At 41.9% G+C, this 24,469-nt stretch overlaps 1 protein-coding gene across 7 annotated transcripts in view; it reads right to left on the bottom strand.

The window, feature by feature from the left end:
- svopl (SVOP-like) overlaps positions 1 to 23,874 on the bottom strand; it is a 158,058-nt gene extending 134,184 nt beyond the window's left edge. Inside the window, exons 1-2 of one of the 7 annotated variants that reach the window (XM_043708975.1) lie at positions 23,705 to 23,874; positions 2,549 to 2,702 (exon numbers count right to left, since the gene is read on the bottom strand). In XM_043708975.1, the coding sequence (XP_043564910.1) occupies positions 2,549 to 2,621 (73 nt within the window). In that variant the 5' untranslated portion in view covers positions 2,622 to 2,702; positions 23,705 to 23,874. Of the gene's footprint in view, positions 1 to 2,548; positions 2,703 to 4,873; positions 4,928 to 5,015; positions 5,103 to 5,283; positions 5,334 to 7,121; positions 7,271 to 23,220; positions 23,344 to 23,704 lie in introns of those variants that run through there. The other 6 variants (XM_043708979.1, XM_043708976.1, XM_043708977.1 and 3 more) reach the window with 6 other exon arrangements.
- Between the last annotated feature and the right edge of the window lie 595 nt (positions 23,875 to 24,469).

The following is a 24,469-nucleotide window of genomic DNA, read 5'->3' as shown; positions in this document are numbered from 1 at the left end:
AAATGAAATCTTTTCTCAAGAATGTGACTTAAAAGAAGTCATGGAATTTACATATTAATGAAGCAAAATCTGCAACCCATTCTAAAAGATGAAAGACTTAACAGCAATCTAGATTTGTTCAATATTTTATTTCAGTTGCATGATACTGTAATCCTTTGCTATGAATTCTGTGTCTTATGGTCCTGCTCCAGTTACCTGATGAAGGAACAGCACTCCAAAAGCTAGTGCTTCCAAATAAACCTGTTGGACTTTAACCTGGTGTCATGTGTTTTTTTAACATTAAGCATCATGAATTTGATTCTTCCTTCACTATTGAAAACTTCTCTGGATTAACTCTGTAAAGCTGTTTTATAGATAGTGCATTTCCTACATTAACATCATATATAGGGCTACACAACTTTGAAAATCCTGTGTCACATGCTACATTTTTGCTGGACAACAGTCCAATACTTTTTTGTCTCTTCTACCTTTGCTTTTCCGATGTACTGAATCATTCACTACAGGAGTGTTTTTTTTTTAAGGAAAGCAAACAAGTTTCCAAAAACCTCAGCATCACTCACGGAATTCTAAGATGCAACTAAAGTTGTTCTCCACTTAAGGACCTCAATTGTTAGTGGGGCAGGAGTTAGATTATGGGCCTTTCCTCTGCCCTGATTTGATTCAGGCACAGGTATGGAGGAGGTATGGTTTGTTTAATCACCAACCCACTTAATGCAGTGCCCTCCCCAACTCCACAACCTCCCAACCGGAAGCAGAAGATTCTGCTACACACAGGAATAGGCCTTCCAGTTCAATCATTTCTGTTGGTATTTATCCCCCTGCAAGGTTTGTAGCGCAAGTTGAGGTTTATGGTGTAGGTTTGCTCGCTGAGCTGTAGGTTTGATATCCAGACGTTTCATTAACTGGCTAGGTAACATCATCAGTGGCGACCGCTAAGTGAAGCGAAGCTGTTGTCTCCTGCTTTCTACTTATGGGGATGGGGTTCGTTGTGAAGTCATTTCCTATTTGTTTTCTGAGGGGTTGATAGATCTGTGTGTTATCCCCCTCGTAATTAGTAGTCGTAAGCACATCCACCAACCCTGTCACCTTTCCACATTCACCATTTCTTCAAGTGTTTGTGAATTTTTTTTTAGTGTAAATTCTCAGGATAAGGGGTGACATATTTAAGACAGCAGTGTGGAGGAATTTATTCTCAATGTGGAGGGCAGTTAATCGGTGGAATTCTTTACCACAGAGGATTGAGGTTGAGTCATTGGTAATATTCAAGGCTGAGGCAGACAGGTTTTGAATCAGTAAGGGAAGCAAAAGGCAGAAAAGTGGAGTCCAGATCAGCCATGACCTCATTGAAATGACAAGGTGTCTCGATGGGCTGAATGGCCTACTTCTGTTTCTATGTCTTATCATTAGAATCCCTGCAGTATGGAAGCAGGCCATTTGGTCCATCGAGTCCACAGTGAACCCCCTGAAGAGCATCCAACCTCCTCTATTTAAACTTCTATCTGTACTGTGGAGTTCATGCAGGGTGTTGTCATAAGGCACTCACAGGTGAATATACACCACATTGTGGTTGAAAAAGTGAGATAAAATTAATCTACTCTATTCTCAAGTTGCCTGTTTAGTGCATACTAACGAGCTGAGTCAATGTATTGGTGCTCCCATGCAGACCTCCCTTCAGGACATTTCCAATGTGTGGGATGTGCATACATTTGCCAAGAGACAGCAATGAATCATCTGCTATCCTCAGTTCCAGGCATTGGTATCAGAATTCACTTGCCTCTGAAACAGATGACCATGGGCTCAAGTCCCACTCCAGGACGCACTACTGTAGTGTATCTATAGAAGGGGCATTGTCCTCAAATGACAATAAGTTTATTGTATGCTAGCAATAAATTCAGGAATAATCACTGGAAACTTTTAGGGTTGGCATGGATGCATCATCTCCAACTGAAAGCAAATGTAGAACTTGTCTTTGCCACCTCTAGACTATGACATCAGTACAATGGCCAGAAGCAATGGAACATGAACATTAATCCTTTCAGACCTTATACATCATTTCCTTCAACAATTTTTCCATCTCCATATTATAAGGTAATCCTTCTTCCCTTCTAGAACTTTCTCTTTCACCAAGTTGTGTTCAGGTATGGGAGGGACAGTGGCCTGTTCCAACGTTTGAATACACGAGACAAATAAAGGAGAGAATCAGCTTGGAGTAAGATTTTGTTTCAGGAAAAGAATGGGAATCTTTTTCAAATGTGGCTCACTTAAGCTAAAATCAATGCTAAGACTGATGGTGCAAACAATTCAAAGTGAGATCAGGTGGGGTGTAAAGTTATTGGCATCCTCCTGGTCAAAACCTAGGTCTAGCTGTTCTCTGTCCACTCCACACTGGTTAAAAACAGAAGCCAGAAAATATAAAGGGAGAAACAGAGTGGTGTAAGGGAAGAGAGAGGATGTTTGGCTAGGACAGGGTCAAAGGACTGAATGCCCTTTTACCACTTTAGAATTGCTCTTCCATTGAAAATCAATAGATATCTGTTCCACCCCATACCTTTTCGAAATGAGAGTGTGCAGGATTCATCCAGATGAATATAATTGATCACTGCTGATTTGCTGGCTGTCATTTTGCTTTATAGGAATGGAATTGCAGGCTCCTTTGGAGGAATAAGTGAATGCTCATTCAATTTTTCCAGCAAAACAGGGATCTAAAAGGAAAAAAAGGAAGTTAAGATTGATATACAGGAACAAATATTATTGCACACTGTTTTATTCTTAAGCTGTTCCCCAAGCATCCATTTTACTAAAGCTTATATCTTTATTTAGGCTTTTGGCACTTTTCTGATTGGTCATTAGCGTCATAGAGTTGTACAGCACAGAAATAGACCCTTTGATCCAACTTGTCCATGCCAACCAGATATCCTAAATTAATCCAGTCCCATTGCTAGCATTTGGTCCATATCAGTTTTAAACTCTTATTCATGTACCCATCCAGATGCCTTTTAAATGTTGTAACTGTACCAGCCTCCACCACTTCCTCTGGCAGCTCGTTCCATACATTCACACCCTCTGCGTGGAAAAGATTGCCCCTTCAATCCTTTTAAAGCATTTCCCCCCTCACTTTAAAACTATGCCCTCTAAAGATTTAAGGTCAATGCTAAGCCGCAGGATGTTGATAATGGCAGATCACTCAAAAGCTATTATTTGTGCTATGATTGAAGTTTGATTGGGTTTGAATGAAAAGCTTTTCAACAACCTTTAAAGTGACTTGAAATGAGTGACAGATTTACAGATGACAATGATAATAGTCTACAGCCTCCACAGTCTACATAACTCCATAAAGCATGCCATTGTGCAAATGTGAACTCGAAAAAAAGATAAAGAGAATGCCCATGTCAAATCATCATAAGATATTGTCATAATGATATCAACAATCACTTGCTGTTGAAAGTCTAGCAAGAGAAATTGGAATAACCTATACTAGAGAGCTATATTATAGAGATCAGACTGTAAATGAAAAAACTTGTTAGAACACCAACGTTAGACAAAAGATCACTGTAACAAGCCAGCGTCCTAGAACCTATCGAAAGGATGTTGAGAAACTTGTAAGGGTTCAGAAAAGATTTACAAGGATGTTGCCAAGTTTGGACAGTTTGAGCTCTAGCGAGAGGCTGAGTAGACTGGGGCTGTGTTCCCTGGAGCATCGGAGGCTGAGGGGTGACCTTTTAGAGGTTTTTAAAATCATGAGCGATATGGATAGGATAAATAGAATAGTCTTTTCCCTGGAGTGGGGGAGTTCAGAACTAGAGGCACAGGTTTAGGGTGAGGGGGGAAAGATTTAAAAGTGACCTAATGGGCAACCTTTTCACGCAGAGGGTGGTACGTGTGTGGAATGAGCTGCCAGAGGAAGTGGTGGAGGCTGGTACATTTGCAACATTTAAAAGGCATCTGGATGGATATATGCATAAGAAAGGTTTAGAGGGATATAGAGCATGTGCAGGAAAATGGGTCGAGATTAGTTTGAGATATCTGGTTGACATGGATGAGTTGGACCAAAGGGTCTGTTTCCGTGTTGTAAATCTCTATGACTCTAATTGGCTCATATCTTCAGACCAGACGTACCCTGGAAATTGCACTCCGTGACTATGTGCACAACTTACCACACTGACGGTGGGAGAATTGCTCGAAAATTTGAATCTTTCAATGGGGAATCATCTGGAAATATCTGAAAAAATCCCTAACTTTGACTCTGAGTCAGGGACCTCAGAGGATTGACTGATTTCCTTGGGTTGTACAGGGCATTGGTGAGACCACTTTTGGAATACTGCATTCAATTTTGGTCTTCCTGCTATATGAAAGATGTTGTTAAACTTGAAAGGGTACAGAAACGATTTAAGGATGTTGCCAGGTTTGAGCTAAATGGAAAAGCTGAATAGACTGAGGCTATGTTCCCTGGAGCATTGGAGGTTGAAGGGTGACCTTATAGAGGTTTATAAAATCATACGGGCATGAATAAGCTGAACAGCTAAGGCCTTTCCCCAGGGTGGGGAGGGAAAGTCCAAAGCTGGAGGGCATAGGTTTAGGGTGAGAGAAGCAAGATTTAAAACAGACCTGAGGGGCAACATTTTCCACAGAGGGTGGTTGTGTTTAAGGTATGAGCTGTCAGAGGTGGAAGAGGCTGGTATAATTACAACATTTAAAAGGCATCTGCATGGGTACATGAATAGGAAGGATATAGGCCAAATGCTGGAAGGAGGAACTGGATTGATTTAGGGTATCTGGTTGGCATGGATGAGTTGGATGAAAGTTCTGTGCTGTACATCTCTATGACTATGATTTGTTCACTAAGAAAAGGTGAGGAATTAAAATCTGCACTTACCCAGACTCACTATTACCAAAATGACCGTTTTCAATCAATCACACTGACCTCAATCATGAACTGCATTCAGCAAGACTCCATTCCCAACCCAGACCCAACCTAATCGCCTCTCCCATTTTCATCCGGCACTCTGGATACCCACCACAGACTCAATACGAGTCTCTCCCTTTCTCGCCGTTTCCAGATCTGATCATAACGTTAACAGAAATAAAAGGCAACATAACTCCTTTCAACATAATTGTCCATTTCCTATAAAAATTAACAGTATGGTGTAAAAAAAGTGTCTGAAACAAACTGCATGGCAAGTTCCTCTTTAAGGCTTCTGTGACAACAGAACTCTAATAATTACAGTCACAAGTCAGTAGTATACTTGTCAAGACAGGGAGGAGACAGATTAATCCATTCCTTACCTGCTTTGACTACATTCCCTACATGTTTTGAATTTCACTCTAACTTTTAGATTTGGATTTCTTTAACATTTGTAAAGAAATTATTGTAGTGAATAATTGTTAAACATTGCAACATTTGAAAGGAAGCGAACGATTTGAGGTTTTAAAGAGTGAAACCACAAGCTTGTACACCTTGCAGAGTTGGCTGCATTCCTTTAACCCTGCAGTGACTGGTTTGTCAGCTTAAAGTGTGCAGAGATTTGCAAACAATTTGAGAGACTTTCTACTTCAAAGCTAGCTGTCAAATGATTTTACAAGTCTCTTTGGGATGTGGGTCTGGTAGTAAGAAGTGTATTTATATTGTCATTTCTGGCTATCCTTATCAAATCCTTCTTGATAAAATACTTTCCTTTATGTTACACCTTTCACAAATGAAAATGACAGTGACTTCATGACAGTTAAGTGGATAGCTTTGTCCTGGGTGGGGTTGAACTTTATCAACATTGTTTGGAATTACTGCTCCAGTTAAGTGTAGCAGAAAACTAAATGATCAGAACCTCTAGTGTAATCCAATCTTTGCATCACAATTCACAGAGCAGTCAGTTTTTAAAACAAATATTATTTTTGGAATGAGTATATCATTGCCAATGTCAATATTTATCATCCATTCCTTTTTTACCTAAAAATGTAACGTGACAAATTACCTTTCAGGGCAGTTAGGGGTAAGTGACATTAGTGAGAGATTAGGGTCACATATCCCAAACCAGGGAAGTGGAGAGGATTTCCTTACCTGAAGGACTGTGCACAAGTTGGCTTCTTAGTTTTACAGTCAATGATTTTACATTTTATTTTCCTATTTTTAAAAGATAAAATTCAAGCTCTCAATAGAACACCTCAAAGTGGGATTGAACTCATGGCTAATATCATAATTATATTAACATGCCTCTTCATAGTCAAGATAGTAAGAGGACACAGGTAGCACTGCTACCTTATATTGCCAGGGACCAGGGTTCAATTCCAGCCTTGGGTGACCATCTGTGTGGAGTTTGCACATCCTTCCAGAGGAAACCCACACAGCCACTGGAAGCTCGAGTTTCCTCCCAGTCTCCAAAGAGGTGCAGGCTGCGATTGACCATGCTAAATTGCCCATATAGTATCCAGACTAGATGTATTAGCCAAGGGAAATGTAGGGTTGTGGGCTTAGGTGGGATACTCTTCAGAGGATCAGTGCAGACTCAATGAGTCAAACAGTCTCTACCTGCATTGTTGAGGTTCTAAGATTTTACTTGGTAAAAGTGAAAAATTACTGTACTATTGCCTGCATTATCTGTTCAAGTCTCCTTGCAAGGAGGAGGCTATGTAGTGGTTCCTCTCACTCCACTGTAGCCTGCAGTATTAAAATTCACAGTCAGTTTTGAATGGAAGTGAAACTCCAACTTCAGCCTTTTGGAAACTTTTATGTCAACATAATTGGTTCTTGTAGTTTTGCATCAATGTTCTTTTTTCCAATCAACTTACTGAAGACTCTCTGTGCATCCTGAGAAGCACTGACACAGGGAGGTTGGTTGTGGGTAGACCAACAAACAGTGTAGAAAACACCTTGAAACACACAAAATTTTTCAAACACTTAAACAGAGCCATTAAATAAGCAGTAACTTCAACTTGTTAAAGTAAAATTCCAGGCTCAGTTTTGTTCTCCAAGAGGAGAGTAGAGGCAAACAAACCACAAGTGAAGAGGAGATCATCTTGGGACATTTTACCACATTGAAATGAGTTTCAATTGGATGCCACATCTTCATGCAACCTTTGAATAATGAGTTGTTCACTGACAATGAATGCATAGTTAATTTTGAAATTACCAGAAAATACAAACTGCTCAGTAAACTTTAAAGAATGTTGACACCTGTTACAGACTAGGATTCCTTTTTTCAAAATATTCAACGAGTCTTCAAACAGGTAGAAAGCAAGGAGTGTAAAACATCACAGCCAGTCCCACAGTTTCCAGCAATCACACTGCACCTGCCAAACTAACCTAGTCCCACCTTCCCCTTCTTTTTAAAAAAATCAATATTCTCTGTGATTGGCTGCTTAGCATTGGTCTTGCCTTGATTGACTAACTCAACATCCTATCAGCTGCTAGTCCAGGGCATGGCAACACCTGTTGTCAAATCATCCAAAATGTCTTCAGATTAGCGAATAATTAGTCAACTTTTGAGGCAGGTCACCAACAACATAAATCTGCTTTTGTTCTTCCCTCACTTCCTCCCACCCCTTTTTTTTTATTTGAATAATCACAACTTTTCAAAGTCCAACTATCCTGAAGTTCTGAAGAGGGGTCAGTGGACCTGAAACGTTAACTTTGATTTCTTTTCACAGATGCGGCCAGATTTGCTGAGCTTTCCCAGCAACTTCTGTTTTCATCAACTACCCCGAAACCTATTGGTATGTTGACTCTTCATGCTGGACGACGCAAGTTTCAGTTCAAAGGTAGTCACTTTATTACTGAACAGCCAGCGAGAGATTCTGGGTGACACCAAAGCAGTCTTGTAGCCTTCTTATGATGGTACCCCTCGATGATTCGCTGAACATTACATGTAAGCAGTATTTTTTATATCTTGTTCAGGTGTGACTAATACAAAGTTCTTAACATCACGTGGCTGATTCCTACAATGTTGTTAAAACAGGTATTTCTCAATCTTACAATGACTAGTGATTGCTACCTTCCTGTGACAGATATTGAATTGTTCACAGGAGCTTATTACTGTATTATTCACAATCTTATGTTAATAGGAAAGGAGATAGATAATAGGATTTAGTGTTGTTTTCATTGTTGGTCTTCACATACCCTTGTTAATAGGTAAGAAAGTGTGTTAAGAGGGACATAAGGCAGTTAATAAGATTTATAACCAGGGCTACCAGTCTTATTCAGGGAAACAAATATCTTTGCCTGAGGCTGGGACCAAAATATACATACGGCTCCAGACGATGTTGGCAGTTCAGAGGTAGCCAGACACTGGCTGTCTCAGCCTGTCAAAGGACAGGTACTCAATCGAACATAGTCAGTCACTCTAATAGGGGATCTTTAACCCTTGAATTCCTAATATTCCAAAACACCATGATAAGCTAGTACAATAGAATTTTTTTACTTTTGAGATTCTCAAACTTCAGAAGGGTTGAGTTTTGGAGCCACGAGGTCATGTTGCAACTGTACTAAACTGGTGCAGCCGCACTTGAAGTATTGCATCCAATTCTGGTCACGGCATTATAGGAAGGATGTGGAAGCATTAGAAAAGGTGCAGAGGAGATATACTAGGGTGTTGCCTGGTATGGAGGGAAGGTCTTATGAGGAAAGGCTGAGGGACTTGAGGCTGTTTTTGTTAGAGAGAAGGAGGTCAAAACGTGACTTAATTGAGACACATAAGATGATCAGAGGAATAGATATGGTGGACAGTGAGAGCCTTTTTTCTCTAGTGGTGATGGCTAGCATGAGGGGACATAACTTTAAATTGAAAGGTGATAGATAGAGGACAGATGTCAGAGGTAGCTCTTTACTCAGCGTAGCAAGGGCATGGAATGCCCTGCCTGTAACAGTAGTAGACTCTCCAACTTTAAGGGCATTTAAATGGTCATTGGGTAAACATAAGAATGATAATGGAATAGTGTAGGTTAGATGGGCTTTAGATTGGTTGCACAGGTTGGCACAACATCGAGGGCTGAAGGGTCTGTACTGCGCTGTAATGTTCTATGTTCACAATTCCACCAAAAACAAAAGATAAACAATGAGTGCCTCTACATTTATATAAGTACATATCATTGTTGTCATTGTCAGGTAATCCACAAAGATAAGTTTGATATTGCTTTCCGTTCAGATAACCTTGATGTGGAGGTGCTGGAGTTGGACCGGATTGGACAAAGTTAGAAGTCTCACAACACCAGGTGAAGGCTCAGTGCTCGAAAGCTTGTGATTTCAAATAAACCTGTTGGACTGTAATCTGGTGTTATGCGACTCCTGACTTCAGATAACCTATCACTTTTCGACCTCTTTTTTTTTTTAAACTTCATTTCTATCATACCCATACATAGAAACAGGAGTAGGCCGTTTAACTCCTTGAGCCTGTTCTGCTATTCAGTGACTTAATGGCTGATCTGTGGCCCAACTCCATCAACCTGCCGTTGGCCAAATCCCTGATATTTGACTCTTGCTTAAACTAGTCAAAGCATCGTTCAAGATGACCCTGATATGATGTTTGGTTTGTGCTGCTCCAATATTCACTGTGTCTCACACCTGCACACACACACCATGGGTGCTGGGGATAAAATAAGCACTACCGCATTTAGGTGGTAGTGTGGGGATTAAATTTAAAATAAAAGAAATAAACAGGAGTGTTTCCGCGGTTACGTTAGGAAAAAAAAAAAATTAAACTTCATTTCTATCATACCCATACATAGAAACAGGAGTAGGCCGTTTAACTCCTTGAGCCTGTTCTGCTATTCAGTGACTTAATGGCTGATCTGTGGCCCAACTCCATCAACCTGCCGTTGGCCAAATCCCTGATATTTGACTCTTGCTTAAACTAGTCAAAGCATCGTTCAAGATGACCCTGATATGATGTTTGGTTTGTGCTGCTCCAATATTCTGCATGTCGGAGAGTTGGTGCTCTTGGTCTTTGCTGGTAGTTTGCAGCCTCTAATGGTTGCCCTTCACCTATGGGCATCTGCAGCCTGACTGATATCAGTGCTGAAGACTCTTCTGTCAATATCGCTTTGGGTGATACTGTTCTCTGCAAGTACATCTCTCACATGGACAGACTAATCCACGCTTTCTCACAGCCTCTTGCGCACAACTGCTGATTTCACTTTAGTTTGTTGCCACGCATCACCTTCATTTCAGACAACAAAGTTCCCTGACCACTTCTCCTTCCTTTTGATCATCTCTGCAAAGAGGCTACCACCCCTCAAAATACTGAACCTAATGAACCAGCCCTTCCCTCATCCAGGGGCTGACTGTGGACTTTGTTTCCATTTCTAGTTACTCATGTTATCACTTCAAGACTTGTTTCTGGCTGAGGAGATGCCCACACTAATGTGGTCCAGGACAGTGCAAAGATTTACAGCAAACTTTCCTCCACTGTAGCTACCTCAGCCTAACAGAGGTATCCACATTTAGTCCATCTTCCAGCTCTTGGTCTGTAGTCCTGTAGGTTAAGGTATTTTAATGCAGGTTGCCTTGTTTTGTCTCCTCAAGTACCCCCTGTTCTCAAGGGGATTAATGGTTGTAATGGGATGATTTGGAGAGCAAGTGTCTAGTCATAGTGTTCCAGTCAATAGAGAACATCAATAGAGCATCTAATTTTTTAGTGTCCATTAATTTAAAATGTCTATCTGAGTCACCATATAAAAGCACCAATAAGATATTGACTACATGCAGTTGAAGAGATTTGTTGTGTCATGACTACAATTTTGCTCATGTCCCACAGTATTGCAAGTTCATTCAACTCACTGGTAATGCATTCAATAGAAGTCTTTTTTACCAATTGCAACACCGTTGACCATTTTCCAAATCAGATAAGAAAGAAAGACTCTTATTTATTATGATTCCCCAATATTTCGATTACATTTTGAAAACAACTAATTACGTTTTTTAAAAAATTAACCGTTGTATGTGGCCATTTTGATGATAGTGACAGCAGCAATTTGTATTTATTTTGTATTATGGTAAATACATGATACTCCATGTATTATGATCTTGGATACCAAAGCTGCCAAAATACTACATTTGACAAAATCCTCAGCATAGTCACTATCTATAATATGATGTGGCTAAACCATCTGGGATAGCTTGGCGGGATTCATTGCCATCAATCTTTCTTATTGTTATGACCAGATGCTGGGCACAGTTCCCTCCGTGATTATGATTCCACATGGATACCCCAAATTATTTGGCTTCCAGCTATGGAGGGATGAACTATCTCTTCTTCTTTAGCCACCCACTTTCTAGTTGCAACAAGTTTTTTTTAAAACGTATCCTTCCCTTGTCAATAACTTTCTCTCAGACCAAAACGAACTTCTGTTTTAAGTGAGTTTTGAACTGATGAAATAGTTAAGACATGACACGCAGATAAGGAATAAGAAATGACTCCAAAGAAGATAAAAAAATTAAAAGCTGGACCAATCTCTCCACATTCAAAAAGGAGACAGTGCAACATTGAATAGTCAATATCGGATTGTTGGGTTTTTCAGGTTAGTTGAAACCCTTTTGTCTTGTTTCCTTTTGATAATGGCAGCACTCTCTCGAGTCGTTATGTTGTCTTGTTTCCTTTTGACTAGCTAGCTGGCTTCCAGCACACAAGTCAGGAGATCGTTTTTACCTCCAATGCTCGGGTGATTAGGGGTGGTTCTTCAAGCGTGACCTTCGAAGCTCACTTGTGCTGAAACCCAGCGAATGCATTCAAATGCAGTACATGCTCCCACTAGCACATACAGATGAGGGTTGTAGTCAGTTTATGCTCTATTTTTGTATACTGCCACTAGGCAAGAATGTTTGCAAAAAATGATTTCTAGAGAGCACTTGGGAATCTGTAAGTACAGACCAATATCTCAACAACTAAACTTGAAGTAATAGAAATGTATCTTGCCCTGTCATAGATATGCCACCAAAAGTCATGTGCCCACTTAGAAATTGATATCTTCAAAGTTTCCAGAAAGGTCTTGGCACAGGCTAGGAGCAGATTTGTCCAACTTTCAAAACAAGACAAATTTAGTACTGGCGGATTACTATTCAAAATGGATTGAAGCATCAAGGGATTTCTGAGAAACCTGAGAGTTTGGGAAGATGCAGTTTCAGGCATATGGATACGTTAATAAAAAATGGTGAGATGATCAGATTACCTTAACATTACTTAAGAAGCTGAACGAGCACAGAGGTGCATTGTGTATCCATGGAGCTCTGAGGAGACTCGGTTTCTGGGTATACTACTCAAATGTTAATAGTTATAGTATGATGGAGGAAAGCATCTTACTCCACATTGGGAACAACCAGACAGTACAGTGCAGACACTCGATTTCCAGTGAACTCTTCCCTGCAAAGTAGAAACATTTTCTCTAAAGGTCAATCTTTCTTTTTCAAGAGAAAAGAGACCTTGCCTGTCAATTGTTTTCTGCTACTTGCATTTCATATATTATCCTTGTAGATTTCTGCGCCCTCTCCAGTTCCTCTACAACCTTCATATAATGTAGTAAATCAGAACTGCATATTCTGAAGTGTTGCCTAACTGCGGTTCCATATAGGTCTCAAACAACTTCCCTTATTCTTGATTCTATCACTCAGTTATGAGGAGCAACTTGATGAGCTGTATTTGTTTTCCTTGGAGCATACAAAGATATTGAGAGTGAGGTATCACGCGTGGCATAGACATGAAAACCCTTTTCCCCATGGCAGATGTGATTAAGATGAGAGAGCATAAATTTAAGATGAGAAGTAAGTGCTTTAGGGATGATATGACAAAAATAAAATTCACCCAGGAGGCGATAGAAATATTCAACGTGCTGTCTGAGAGAATGGTGGAGGCAGGTGCTCTCGCAACAGTTGTGAAATTGCTAACCTGTGAAGCAATTTTCATATTTGATGTATTTGAACTCAGCAATCCCTTTAATCCTCTCCCACACCTTAGACATTCCAAATAGCTCATTCCAAGTAACTTCCTATTCTTCCTAACAAAATGTGTTCCCCCTCATCTGTGTTAATCTTCATTTCCCAGTTACTTTCCAATTGTGAGTTCATTAATGTCTTTCTGTAATTTGTTGCCATTCTCAGTACTTGACTATTTTTACCCAATACCCTATCACGCACCCAACCTGCATTCTGTGTCATCTGCAAATTTAGGAGTTGTGTTTTGATTCAAAATCCAATTATTCATTTAAGTCATAAATACATGAATATGAACATATAAATTCGAAGGAGTGAGCTACCTGACTACTTGAGTAACATTAAGTGTAGCACTAATTTTTGTGGAACTACACTCTCCACCTTCTGCCACTCTGAATAACTTTACTATAACACCTTTGTTTTCTATTTTGAAGCCAGTTAGATCCATTCTGCAAGGCTCTACATTCTCTGTCCTTATTCAATGGTCTATTATGGCACCTTTTTGAAAAGTTAGACAAATTATATCTACTGTATTCCATATTCTCTATTACCTCCTGTTGATAAGCAAGATTTTCCCTTTTAAAATCCATGCTGACTATTTATGTCTCTCATAATTCTGTGCTCCTCAGTTAGATTCCTACCATCTCTCTGGTCGAAGGAAAACAACCACAGCCTATCTAGACCAAGAACAGAAATTGCTGGAGAAACTCAACAGATCTATCAGCATCCATAGAGAGAAAGCAGGGTTAATGTTTCTGGTTCAGTATCCTTACTTCAGAAATAGTGTCTCTCTTTGGCTGAATTGGTCCAGTTCAGGAAACATAGAACATAGAAAAATACAGTGCAGTAAAGGCCCTTTGGCCCTCGATGTTGCGCCGATCCAAGCCCACCTAACCTACACTAGCCCACTATCCTCCATATGCCTATCCAATGCCCGCTTAAATGCCCATAAAGAGGGCGTGTCCACCACTGCTACTGGCAGGGCATTCCATGAACTCACGACTCGCTGAGTAAAGAACCTACCCCTAACATCTGTCCTATACCTACCACCCCTTAATTTAAAGCTATGCCCCCTCGTAATAGCTGACTCCATACATGCAAAAAGGTTCTCACGGTCAACCCTATCTAAACCCCTAATCACCTCTATCAAGTCACCCCTAAACCTTCTTTTCTCCAATGAAAACAACCCCAAGTGCCTCAGCCTTTCCTCATACGATCTTCCTACCATACCAGGCAACATCCTGGTAAACCTCCTCTGCACCCGTTCCAGTGCCTCCACATCCTTCCTATAGTATGGCGACCAAAACTGCACACAATACTCCAGATGCGGCCGCACCAGAGTCTTATACAACTGCAATATGATCTCAGGACTCCGGAACTCAATTCCTCTACCAATAAAAGCCAGTACGCCATATGCCTTCTTCACCGCACTATTTACCTGGGTGGCAACTTTCAGAGATCTGTGTACATGGACACCAAGATCCCTCTGCTCATCCACACTACCAAGTATCCGAACATTAGCCCAGTACCCCATCCTGGTGAATCTCCTCTGCACCTTCTTGAGTACAATTATATCCAATCAGAACTATACACAGTACTTCAGCTGTGGTCCAACTAACAATATATACAACGCAATCATTACCTCCATGCTGCTGTACTCACTGCTTCAACTCATAAGGATAAGTATCCTATATGCTTCTTAACTACCCCTATCAACCTGTCTTGCTACCTTCAAGGAACTATGGACATTCCTATGAAGGCCTGCTAATGCTCAGTACTACCCAGGATCCTACCATTCATCACATATTCCCTTGTCTTGTTTGTCCTCCAAAAATGTATCATTTCACACTTTTTGGATTAAACTCCATCTGCCACTGTTCTGCCCTTTTGATCTTTTCCCAATGACTGAAGCATGCAGCTTTGTTCCTCTTTAGTCATTCACGGGATGAGGACATCACAGGCTAATCCAGCATTTATTGCCCATCCTGCTTAGCCAAGAGTCAACAGCATTGCTGTGGGTGTGGAGTCACATGTAGGTTAGACCAGATGGCAGATTTCTTTCCCTCAAGGGCATTGGTGTGAACCAGATGAGGATGGATTCTGCACTCATTGGGTTTGCTTGGGCGTTTGGCATTGACACTTTCATTCTTAGCCTGTCTGGTCTATTATAGCTCAGACTCCATTGCTTTTCTAGCTTGTCCTTTAACTTAAACCGACAGAGACTTAATCTCAGTAATCCCGTAAATCCCATTTATATCGTATTGAGTAAAGGTCTGTAGTTGAGTGTCTCGTTATTGATCCTCTGCAAGTCTAGTTCACATGAACTCATTTCAGAATAGCATTATCTTCATTGAGTACAGTATATTCACTACTCATTGCATTATAAAGGCCAACAGGTCACTGTAAGAAGGGGTTGAGGACTTTGCATGGATCGAGAGATTAGAACAGTTTACATTGGAACTGAATTTAGAGAATTATGAGATTTAAATCCGAGGACGGGAATGTCACTCAATGAAGATAAAGAAGGAAAATGATGACAGTATCTCAATGAGAACTTTTTTTTGGGTTTTTGGTGGAGGACAAGGATTTTAAATTAAAAACGAGAGGAGCAGTTGATGATGAGATACTCAATGGAAGGGCATAGGGAGCAAATCAAATTGTGACTGGGTGAAAAGAGCCACAATGGTCAAAGAAAATGGTACAAATGTACCTGGAAGGGGAGGCTACTATAACGCAGCCCTCACCCAGACTTCCATGGAGACCAATACAGTCCTCCACAAGTAGAATCATGGGATTCCAAGAATCATAGAATCGCTACAGTTTGGAAGCAGGCCATTCTGCCTATCAAGCACATATTGACCTTCCAAAGAACATCCCACCCACACCCAGCCCCCAACCATTGCATTTCCCACAGCTAATCCACCTAGCCTGCACATCCCTGGACACTATGTGCAATTTAGCATCGCTAATCCACCTATCCTGCATATTTTTAGACTATGGGAGGATACCAATGCAGACACGGGGAGAATGTGCAAACTCCACACAGACAGTCACCCGAGGGTGGAAGCGAACCTGGATCCCTGGCGCTTGAGGCAGCAGTGCTAACCACTGAGCCACCATGTCTCCCTTGTCTGGAATCTGACCTGTGGACATAAGGGATTTCTTCAAAAGTGAAAGGGGATCCTAGAGGCACTCTGCTTTTTCCACAGCATTAACTCTGGTAACAGAGAGTTAGCTCACCAGCTCCATGGTGATGCCATTATCAAATACAACTCCCGCTCTTCTGTCAGATTCTGAAGGCACCACTTCCTCTGAAATACCATGATCACTTCTCAATCACTGCCAACTATCTGCCCCAACAGCGGTAGCACTTACCCATTTACCTTCACTTTGCTCACTGCCCAAGGCTGCAAACACTCCCTCCTGATGCAGCAACGGTTAATTTGTGCTTCTTTCAACAGTGCACACTGTCATTGCTGTTCACAATACAGTCCCTTGCACAGTGGGGAGACCACATGCAAATTGGGTGACTACTCTATAGAATGCCTACACTACAGTCTGCAACCATTACCCCACCAGCTTCCGGGTTATTTTAATCCATTGCTGTCACACGGACATCTTTGAGCTTGACCAGTTGAAGTGTTCCAATAATGAAAAATGCAATCGAGGAGCATCAATTCATCCTTTGATTTCACACTCTCCAGATTTCTGGATTCAACATTGAATTCAGCACCTTCAGACTGTAAACTCTTTGTTTCTTCTTCTCTTGCATGTACAACATGTTCTTTACCTTATTTGCTTGTTACTCTGTTATTTATACCTACTCTAACCAAATAATTTGATTCTTTATTATAACCGTGATCACTCCTTTTCCTTGTGTACTATAAAACCATTTGTAATATAGTTAAAAATCACACAATACCAGGTTACAGTCCAACAGGTTTATTTGGAAGCACTAGCTTTCGGAGCACTGCTCCTTCATCAGGTAGCTATGGCAGGTAGTGTGACAGCGAACTGATGAAGGAGCAGTGCTCCGAAAGCTAGTGCTTCCAAATAAACCTGTTGGACTGTAACCTGGTGTTGTGTGATTTTTAACTTTGTGCACCCCAGTCCAAACCGGCATCTCCAAATCATTTGTAATAATCTGTCCTGCCATTCACCCTATTATAGACTTCCCCTTTTGTTTTTCTTCTGCCGTCCTCCCCTGCACTAAACCTATTAGATTGCTTCCTTCCTTCAATACTGAAGTAAAATGGATCCTTGATGTACCTTTGTTTCTCATTCCATAGATACTGCCAGACCTGAGTATTTTGTGTTTCAACAGCCCAGGTAGTGTATGTGAAACTACATGCCTTTGGAAAGGCAAGGACTAATTATGGATAGTCAGGATGGCTTTGTGGGTGGGAAATTGTGACTCACAAACTTGATTGAGTTTTTTGAAGAGATGATCAAGAAGGTAGATGCAGGTGTTATCTACACAGACTTTAGGATGACCTTTGACAGTGTTCTGCATGGTAGATTGATTAGTAAGGTTATATCACCTGGGGTTCAGGGTGGGCTTACCAATTTAGACACAAAATTGGCTTGACAGTAAGAGACAGAGGATGGTGGTAGAGGGTTGTTATTCATTCGAGAGGCCGATGTCACTGTTATTGCACGGGGGTTGGTGCCACACCCATTGTTGTTTGTCATTTATATAAACAAATTGGATAAGAACATAGGAAAGATGGTTAGTAAGTTTATGGATGACACCAAAAATGATGGAATAACGGACAGTGAAGAAGTTTATCGCAGAGTACAACAGGATCTTGATCGAATGGGTCAGTGGGCAGAGGAATGGCAGATGAAGTTTAAATCAGATAAATGCATTTTAGTAAGATAAAACAGGGCAGGACTTCCAGAATTAAAAGTAGGGCTCTGGGAAGTGTTATCAAACAGAGAGACATGGGGGTGTGGGTACATGGTTTCTTGGAAGTGGCACCATAAGTAGACAGGGTGGTGAAGAAGGCATTTGATACGTTTGTCTTTATTGTTCAGAGCATTGAGTACAGGATTTGAGACATCATGTTACAATTGTACAAGACATAGGTAAGGCCACATTTATAGTGCCATGGAGTTAATCAGCATGGAAACAGACCCTTCAGTCCAACTCACCTGTGCCAACCAGATATCCTAAACTGATCTAGTCCTATTTGGACTAGTCTGATCCAGCATTTGGCCCAGATCCCTCTAAACCCTTCCTATTCATATATCGATTCAAATGTCTTTTAAATGTTGTATTTGTACCAACGTCCTCCACTTCCTCTGGCAGCTCGTTTTATCCATGCACCATCCTTGTGAAAAAGTTGCCCCTCAGGTCCCTTTTAAATCTTTCCCGTATCACCTTACACCAATGCCTTCGAGTTTTGAACTCTGCTACCCAGGGATAAAGATCTTGGCTATTAGAGCAGAATTTGTAAGGACCATCCAGGAAGGTTTTCTAGAGCAGTATGTAAGTAGTACAACTCAGGAAAGGGCCATACTGGACTTGGTATTGGGGAATGAGCTGGCCAGGTGGTTGAAGTTTCAGTAGGCGACAATTTTGGGAATAGTGATCACAATTCCATAAGTTTTAGAAGACTCCTGGACAGAGACAAGAGTGGTCCTAAAGGAAGAGTGCAAAATTGGGGCAAGGCCAACTACATCAAAATTTGGCAGGAGCTGAGGAATGTTTGAAGGTAAATCCACATTTGATATGTGAGAGGCTTTTAATGAGAGGTTGATTAGGGTGTAGGACAGACATCTCTGTGAAAATGAGGGATAGAAATGGCAAAATTACGGAACCATGGATGACAGGTGAAATTGTGAGTCTAGCGAAGAGGAAAAGGTCTAGGTGACTGAAAGCAGATGAAGCTTTGAAAAAATATTGGGGGAGTAGGACCAATGTGAAACAAGGAATAAAGAGGGCTAAAAGGGATCATGAAATATCTTTTAGCAAACAGGTGTAAGGAAAGTCCCAAAGCCTTTTATTTGTATATAAGGAGCAAGAGGGTAAATAGAGAAAGGGTTGGCCACTCGAGGACAAAGGACGAAAGATATGTGTGGAGTCAGAGAAAATGGGTGAGATTCTTAACAAGTACTTTTGAGTCAGTATTCAATAAGGAGGGACATGAGGGATGTTAAGGTTAGGGATAGATGTTTGATTACTGTAAGTCAAGTCAGCATAAGAAGGGAGGAGGGTTTGGGTATTCTGAAAGGTATTAAGGTGGACAAGTGCCTAGGTCCAGATGGGATCTACTCCAGGTTACTGAGGGAAGCAAGAGAGGAAATATCTGGGGTTTTAACAGATACCTTTGCAGCATCCTTGAATATGGTGAGGTCCCAGAGGACTGGAGAATTGCTAATATTGTCCCGTTGTTTAAGAAGGGTAACAGGGATGATCTAGGTAATTATAGACCGGTGAGCCTGATGTCAGTGGTAGGGAAGCTGCTGGAGAACATACTAAGGGATAGGATCTATTTACATTTGGAAGAAAACGGGCTTATCAGTGATAGGCAACCTGGTTTTGTGCAGGGAAGGTCATGTCTTACCAACTTAATAGAATTATTTTCAGAAGTGGCAAAGTTGATTGAAGAGGGAAAGGCTGTAGATGTCATATACATGGACATCAGTAAGGTATTTGATAAGGTTCCCCATGGTAGGCTAATGGAGAAAGTTGAAGTCACATGGGGTCCAGGGTGTAGTAGCTAGATGGATAAAGAACTGGCTGGGCAACAGGAGACAGAGTAGTAGTAGAAGGCAGTTTCTGAAAATGGAGACCTGTGACCAGTGGTGTTCCATCGGGATCTGTGCTGGGACCACTGTTGTTTATGATATATATAAATGATCAGGAGGAAGGTATAGGTCGAAAAGTGTGGTGCTGGAAAAGCTCAGCCAGTCAGGCAGCATTTGAGGAGCAGGAGAATCGGTATTTCGACCATAAGCCCTTCAGGAATGAGGATGTGTCCCAATGGGCTGAGAGATAAATGGGAGGTGCGTGGGGCTGGAGGGAAGATAGCCGGGAATGCGATAGGTAGATGAAGATGGGGGGGGGGGGTATGGTGATTGTGAAAGGTATGAGAGGAGGGTAGAGTGGACAGTTGGGAAGGGAGATGGGCAGGTACGACAATTCAAGAGAGCGGTGCTGAGTTAGAGCTTTGGCTCTGGTATAAAGTGGGGGCAGGGGAAATGAGAAAATTGGTGCAACCACATTAATCCTGTGTGGTCGGAGAGTCCCAAGGCGGAAGATGACGCATTGTTCCTCCAGGCATCGGGCGGCTAGAGTTTAGCAGTGGAGAAGTCCAAAGACTTGCACGTCCTTGGTGGAGTGGGAGGGGGAGTTGAAGACTTTGGCCACAGGACGGCGGGGTTGATTGTTGCGTGTATACTAGAGATGTTCTCTGAAATGTTCCGCAAGTTGGTGTCCTGGTCCCCCAACGTAAAGGAGACCACATCAAGAGTGACAGTCATAGTAGATAGTGTGTTGAAATACAGGTAAATCTCTGTCAGATGTGGAAGGATCCCTTTAAGCCTTGGACGGAGGTGAGGGGGGTGATGTGGGCACCAATGTTGCAATTCTTGTGGTGGCAGGGGAAGGTGCTGGGAGCAGAGGGCAGGTTGGTATGGGGTGTGGACCTAACCAGGGAGTTGCGGAGGGAATGGTCTCTGCAGAATGTAGATCGGGATGAGGAGGGGAATATAACCCTGGTGTTGGGGTCTGTTTGTCAGTGGTGGAAACAACAGAGGATGATGTGTTTTATCTGGAGGTTGTTGTGGTGAAAGGTGAGGAACGTGGGGGATTCTGTCCAGTTGCAATTGGAGGGGCAATCCCTACCACCCTGTGGCCAAAGACTTCAACTTCCCCTCCCACTCTGCCAAGGACACGCAAGTCCTTGGCCTCCTCTACTGCCAATCTCTAGCTACCTGACACCTGGAGGAAGAATGCCTTGGGACCCTCCAACCACAAGGGATCAATGTGGATTTCACCAGTTTCCTCATTTCCTCTCCCCCACCTTATCCCAGATCCAACCGTCTAACTCAAAACCACTCTCTTGAACTGTCCTTACTGTCCATCTCCCTTACCACCTATCTGCTCCACCCTCCACTCCAACATATCACCATCACACCCTATCTTCACCTACCTGTCACATTCCTAGCTACCTTCCCCTCAGCAACACGCCGTCCCATTTATCTCACAACCCACTTGGGCCACCCCCTCATTGCTTATGCTCAAGACGCCAACTTTGACCTCCAGCATCTGGAGTCCTCACTTTTGCCAAGAATGTATAGGTGGCCTCATTAGCAAGTGTACAGATGATACTAAGAATAGCAGATAGTGAAGGGGACTGTCAGAGAATACAGCAGACTGTAAATAGATTGAAGAGTTGGGCAGAGGAAAATGGCAGATGGAGTTCAATCTGAGCAAATGCGAGGTGATGCATTTTGGAAGATGCAATTCAAGAGCGAACTATACGGTAAATGGAAAAGCCCTGGGGAAAATGGATGTACAGAGAGATCTGGGTGTTCAGGTCCATTGTACCCTGGAGGTGGCGACTCAGGTTGATAGAGTGGTCAAGAATGCGTATGGCATACTTTCCTTCATCTAACGGGGTATTGAGTACAAGACTTGGCAGATCATGTTACAGTTGTATAAATCTTTGGTTCGGCCACATTTGGAACACTACATACAGTTCTAGTTGTCACATTACCAAAAGGATGTGGATGCTTTGGAGAGGATGCAGAGGTTATTTACCAGGATGTTGCCTAGTATGGAGGGTGCTAGCTATGAAGAGAGGTTGAATAGATTAGAATTATTTTCATTAGAAAGACTGAGGTCAAGGAGGTCTACAAAATCATGAAAGGTACAGACAGGGTGGATAGCAAGAAGCTTTTTCCCAGAGTGGGGGATTCAATTACTAGGGGTCACGAGTTCAAAGTGAGAGGAGAAAAGTTTAAGGGAGATATATGTTCTTTATGCAGAGGGTGGTATATGCATGGAGCGTATTGCCAGCAGAGGTGGGCATTCAAGATGTATCTAGACAGATATGTAAATGGGCAGGGAGGAGAGGAATACAGATCCTTAGAAAATAGGTGACAGGTTTAGATAGAGAATCTGGATTGGCACAGGCCTGGAGGGCCAAAGGGTCTTTTCCTGTGCTGTAAGGTTCTCTGTTCTTTTTTATTCTAATCATGGCCCTCATGATTTTATCAATCTCAATAAAGTCATCCCTCAGCTTCCAACAATCCAGGGGAATAAGCCCCAGCTTATTCAGCCTCTCCCTATAGCTCAAATCCTCCAACCCTAGCAACATCCTTGTAAATCTTTACTGCATCCTTTCAAGCTTAACAACATCCTTCCTGTAGCAGGGAGACTAGAACTCAACAAAATATTCTGTCCTTGGAGAAAGTGAAGACTGTAGATGCTGGAGATCAAAGTTGAAAAGCACAGCAGGTCAGGTAGCATCCAAGGAGCAAGAGAATCGATGTTTCGGGCATAAGGCCTTCATCAGTCACCACTGCCCTGTACAGCCACAACATGACATCCCAACTCCCCTCCTCAATGTACTGATTTGAAGTACAGTGTACAGTTCTGGTCCCCCTGCTAGAGGAAGGATATTATTAAACTGGAGAGGGTTCAGAAAAGATTTACCTGGATGTTAGAGACTGGAGGATTTGAGTTAAAAGGAGAGGCTGAATAGGCTGGTACTTTCTTCACTGGAGCGTAGGATGCTGAGGGGAAACCATATAGAAGCTTATAAAATCATGAAGGGCATGGATAAGGTGAACAGCCAAAGTCTTTTCCCCAGGATAGGGGATAGGGCATTGGCTTAAGATGAATGGAAAGATTTAAAACAGATCCGAGAGGCTACTTATTCATACGAAAGGCGGTACGATATGGAACAAACTGCCAGAGGAAGTGAGTGGAGGTGGGTACAATTACAACATTTCAAAGGCACCTGGTTGGGTATATGAAGAGTAAGGGTGTATGGGCCAAATGCTGGCAAATGGGATTGGTTCTGTTTAGGAAACCTGGTCAGCATGGATAAGTTGGGCTGAAGGGTCTGTTTCTGGCTGTATGACTCTATGCTATGATACATCTCTGGAGCAGGTGGAATTTGAACCCTGACCTCCTGGACCAGAGGTAGGGACACAGCCATTGCATCAGAAGAAAGAGCATTTCAAAGCAAGGCTCAATTCTTTCTAAAATACAAAGAACTAACAAAATAAGAAGGGATGGGGAGGAAGCAGAGGATTGAGATTGGCTAATCTTAAATAACAACAAGACGTTCACTCACAAGTCACAACTGGGATTTCACACATCACAGCAGTTTATCTTTGTGACAGCGCACAGCCTCTCTCCTGGCAGATTCACGCTTCAATTCGATTACTACACAAACTGCTACCTTTGACTGTCAGAATATCACTGTCTGCTTCTTTTCCTGATCAGGTAGGTTTAAGCTAGTCATGTCTCCAGAATATTGTTTTGCATATAATTTCAGTCATGCTGCACCTGCATAGCTTTTCATCAAAGAGGAAGGAACTTAGATTTGTTACCGATAAACAGTCTTCCTCTTTCAGGGAAAGCAAAGTTACTGTTGATTATTCATTCCCTCAACAAAACACATGGGAAATGCCCTTATGCTGCCTTATTCCTTTTCAGCTTTCGTTAATACATGGTTGTCTCACTGCTCCTTCTCTCAGTAATCAAATCCTGATTGATTTATTTTCACATGTACCAACAAAGCAGGCTCAATCTGTACAGGTTTTGCTAAAACCTACCTTTCAGTTGTCCCAAGAAAGGGACATCACTGCGTTTGTTCTTTCAAATATAGAGAATGGAATCTTGTTGTTGCTAAGAGTATATGTTCCGTGATTGCACAACTCTCCCCGGGCTCATGGGCCTGTCTCTCCTCAGGTGTAGAGCCAGTAAACAGGTTACACCAGTCAAACGGGTGCTACCTCCACCTCTCACGTCTTAAAGAAGCCACACCACATACTAGTTCCATTGAAATAATAACTAGCAAAGCGGTGAAGGCTGGCATTGATTTAAACCGAACTCATTGCTCACTCAATTTAAAGGTGGGGAGTGTCGAACAGTTACTGGTCACAGTCCCAACAAGACGATAAATATGGCTGACAACACTTTAACATTCACTTGTGTTACTAATCCTTTCACGAGCTTTCGTTTGCGAGACACAACACCAGTAATTCAAGTTATAAATGCTGGAACAGTTGTGGTTACTATGAACCATTTCAATCTTAGCCCCCACGTGAGGGCATTGTGACCCTCAGATTAAACTCACCACCAATTGTGTCTCTCTAATGAGTTGGCAGACTATGCCAGCCTCCACCTCATACTTTCTAAGTTCATGGGTTTTTGTTCAAATTAGGTGAAGCAGCACTTTGTCAAGGTCAACATCTGATCTACACCTGAATTGAGATGCCCTAACCCACATGATTTAAATGCTTTGTTAGTTTAATTTTCAATCATCCAACAATAACCATTCTGCCCATATCAACCATCTAAAAGTGTCAGTTCCTTAC

Source organism: Chiloscyllium plagiosum, chromosome 19 (assembly GCF_004010195.1).
Source record: "Chiloscyllium plagiosum isolate BGI_BamShark_2017 chromosome 19, ASM401019v2, whole genome shotgun sequence".
NCBI classification, from domain to species: domain Eukaryota; kingdom Metazoa; phylum Chordata; class Chondrichthyes; order Orectolobiformes; family Hemiscylliidae; genus Chiloscyllium; species Chiloscyllium plagiosum.
This window is presented reverse-complemented; position numbering and strand designations above follow the sequence as displayed.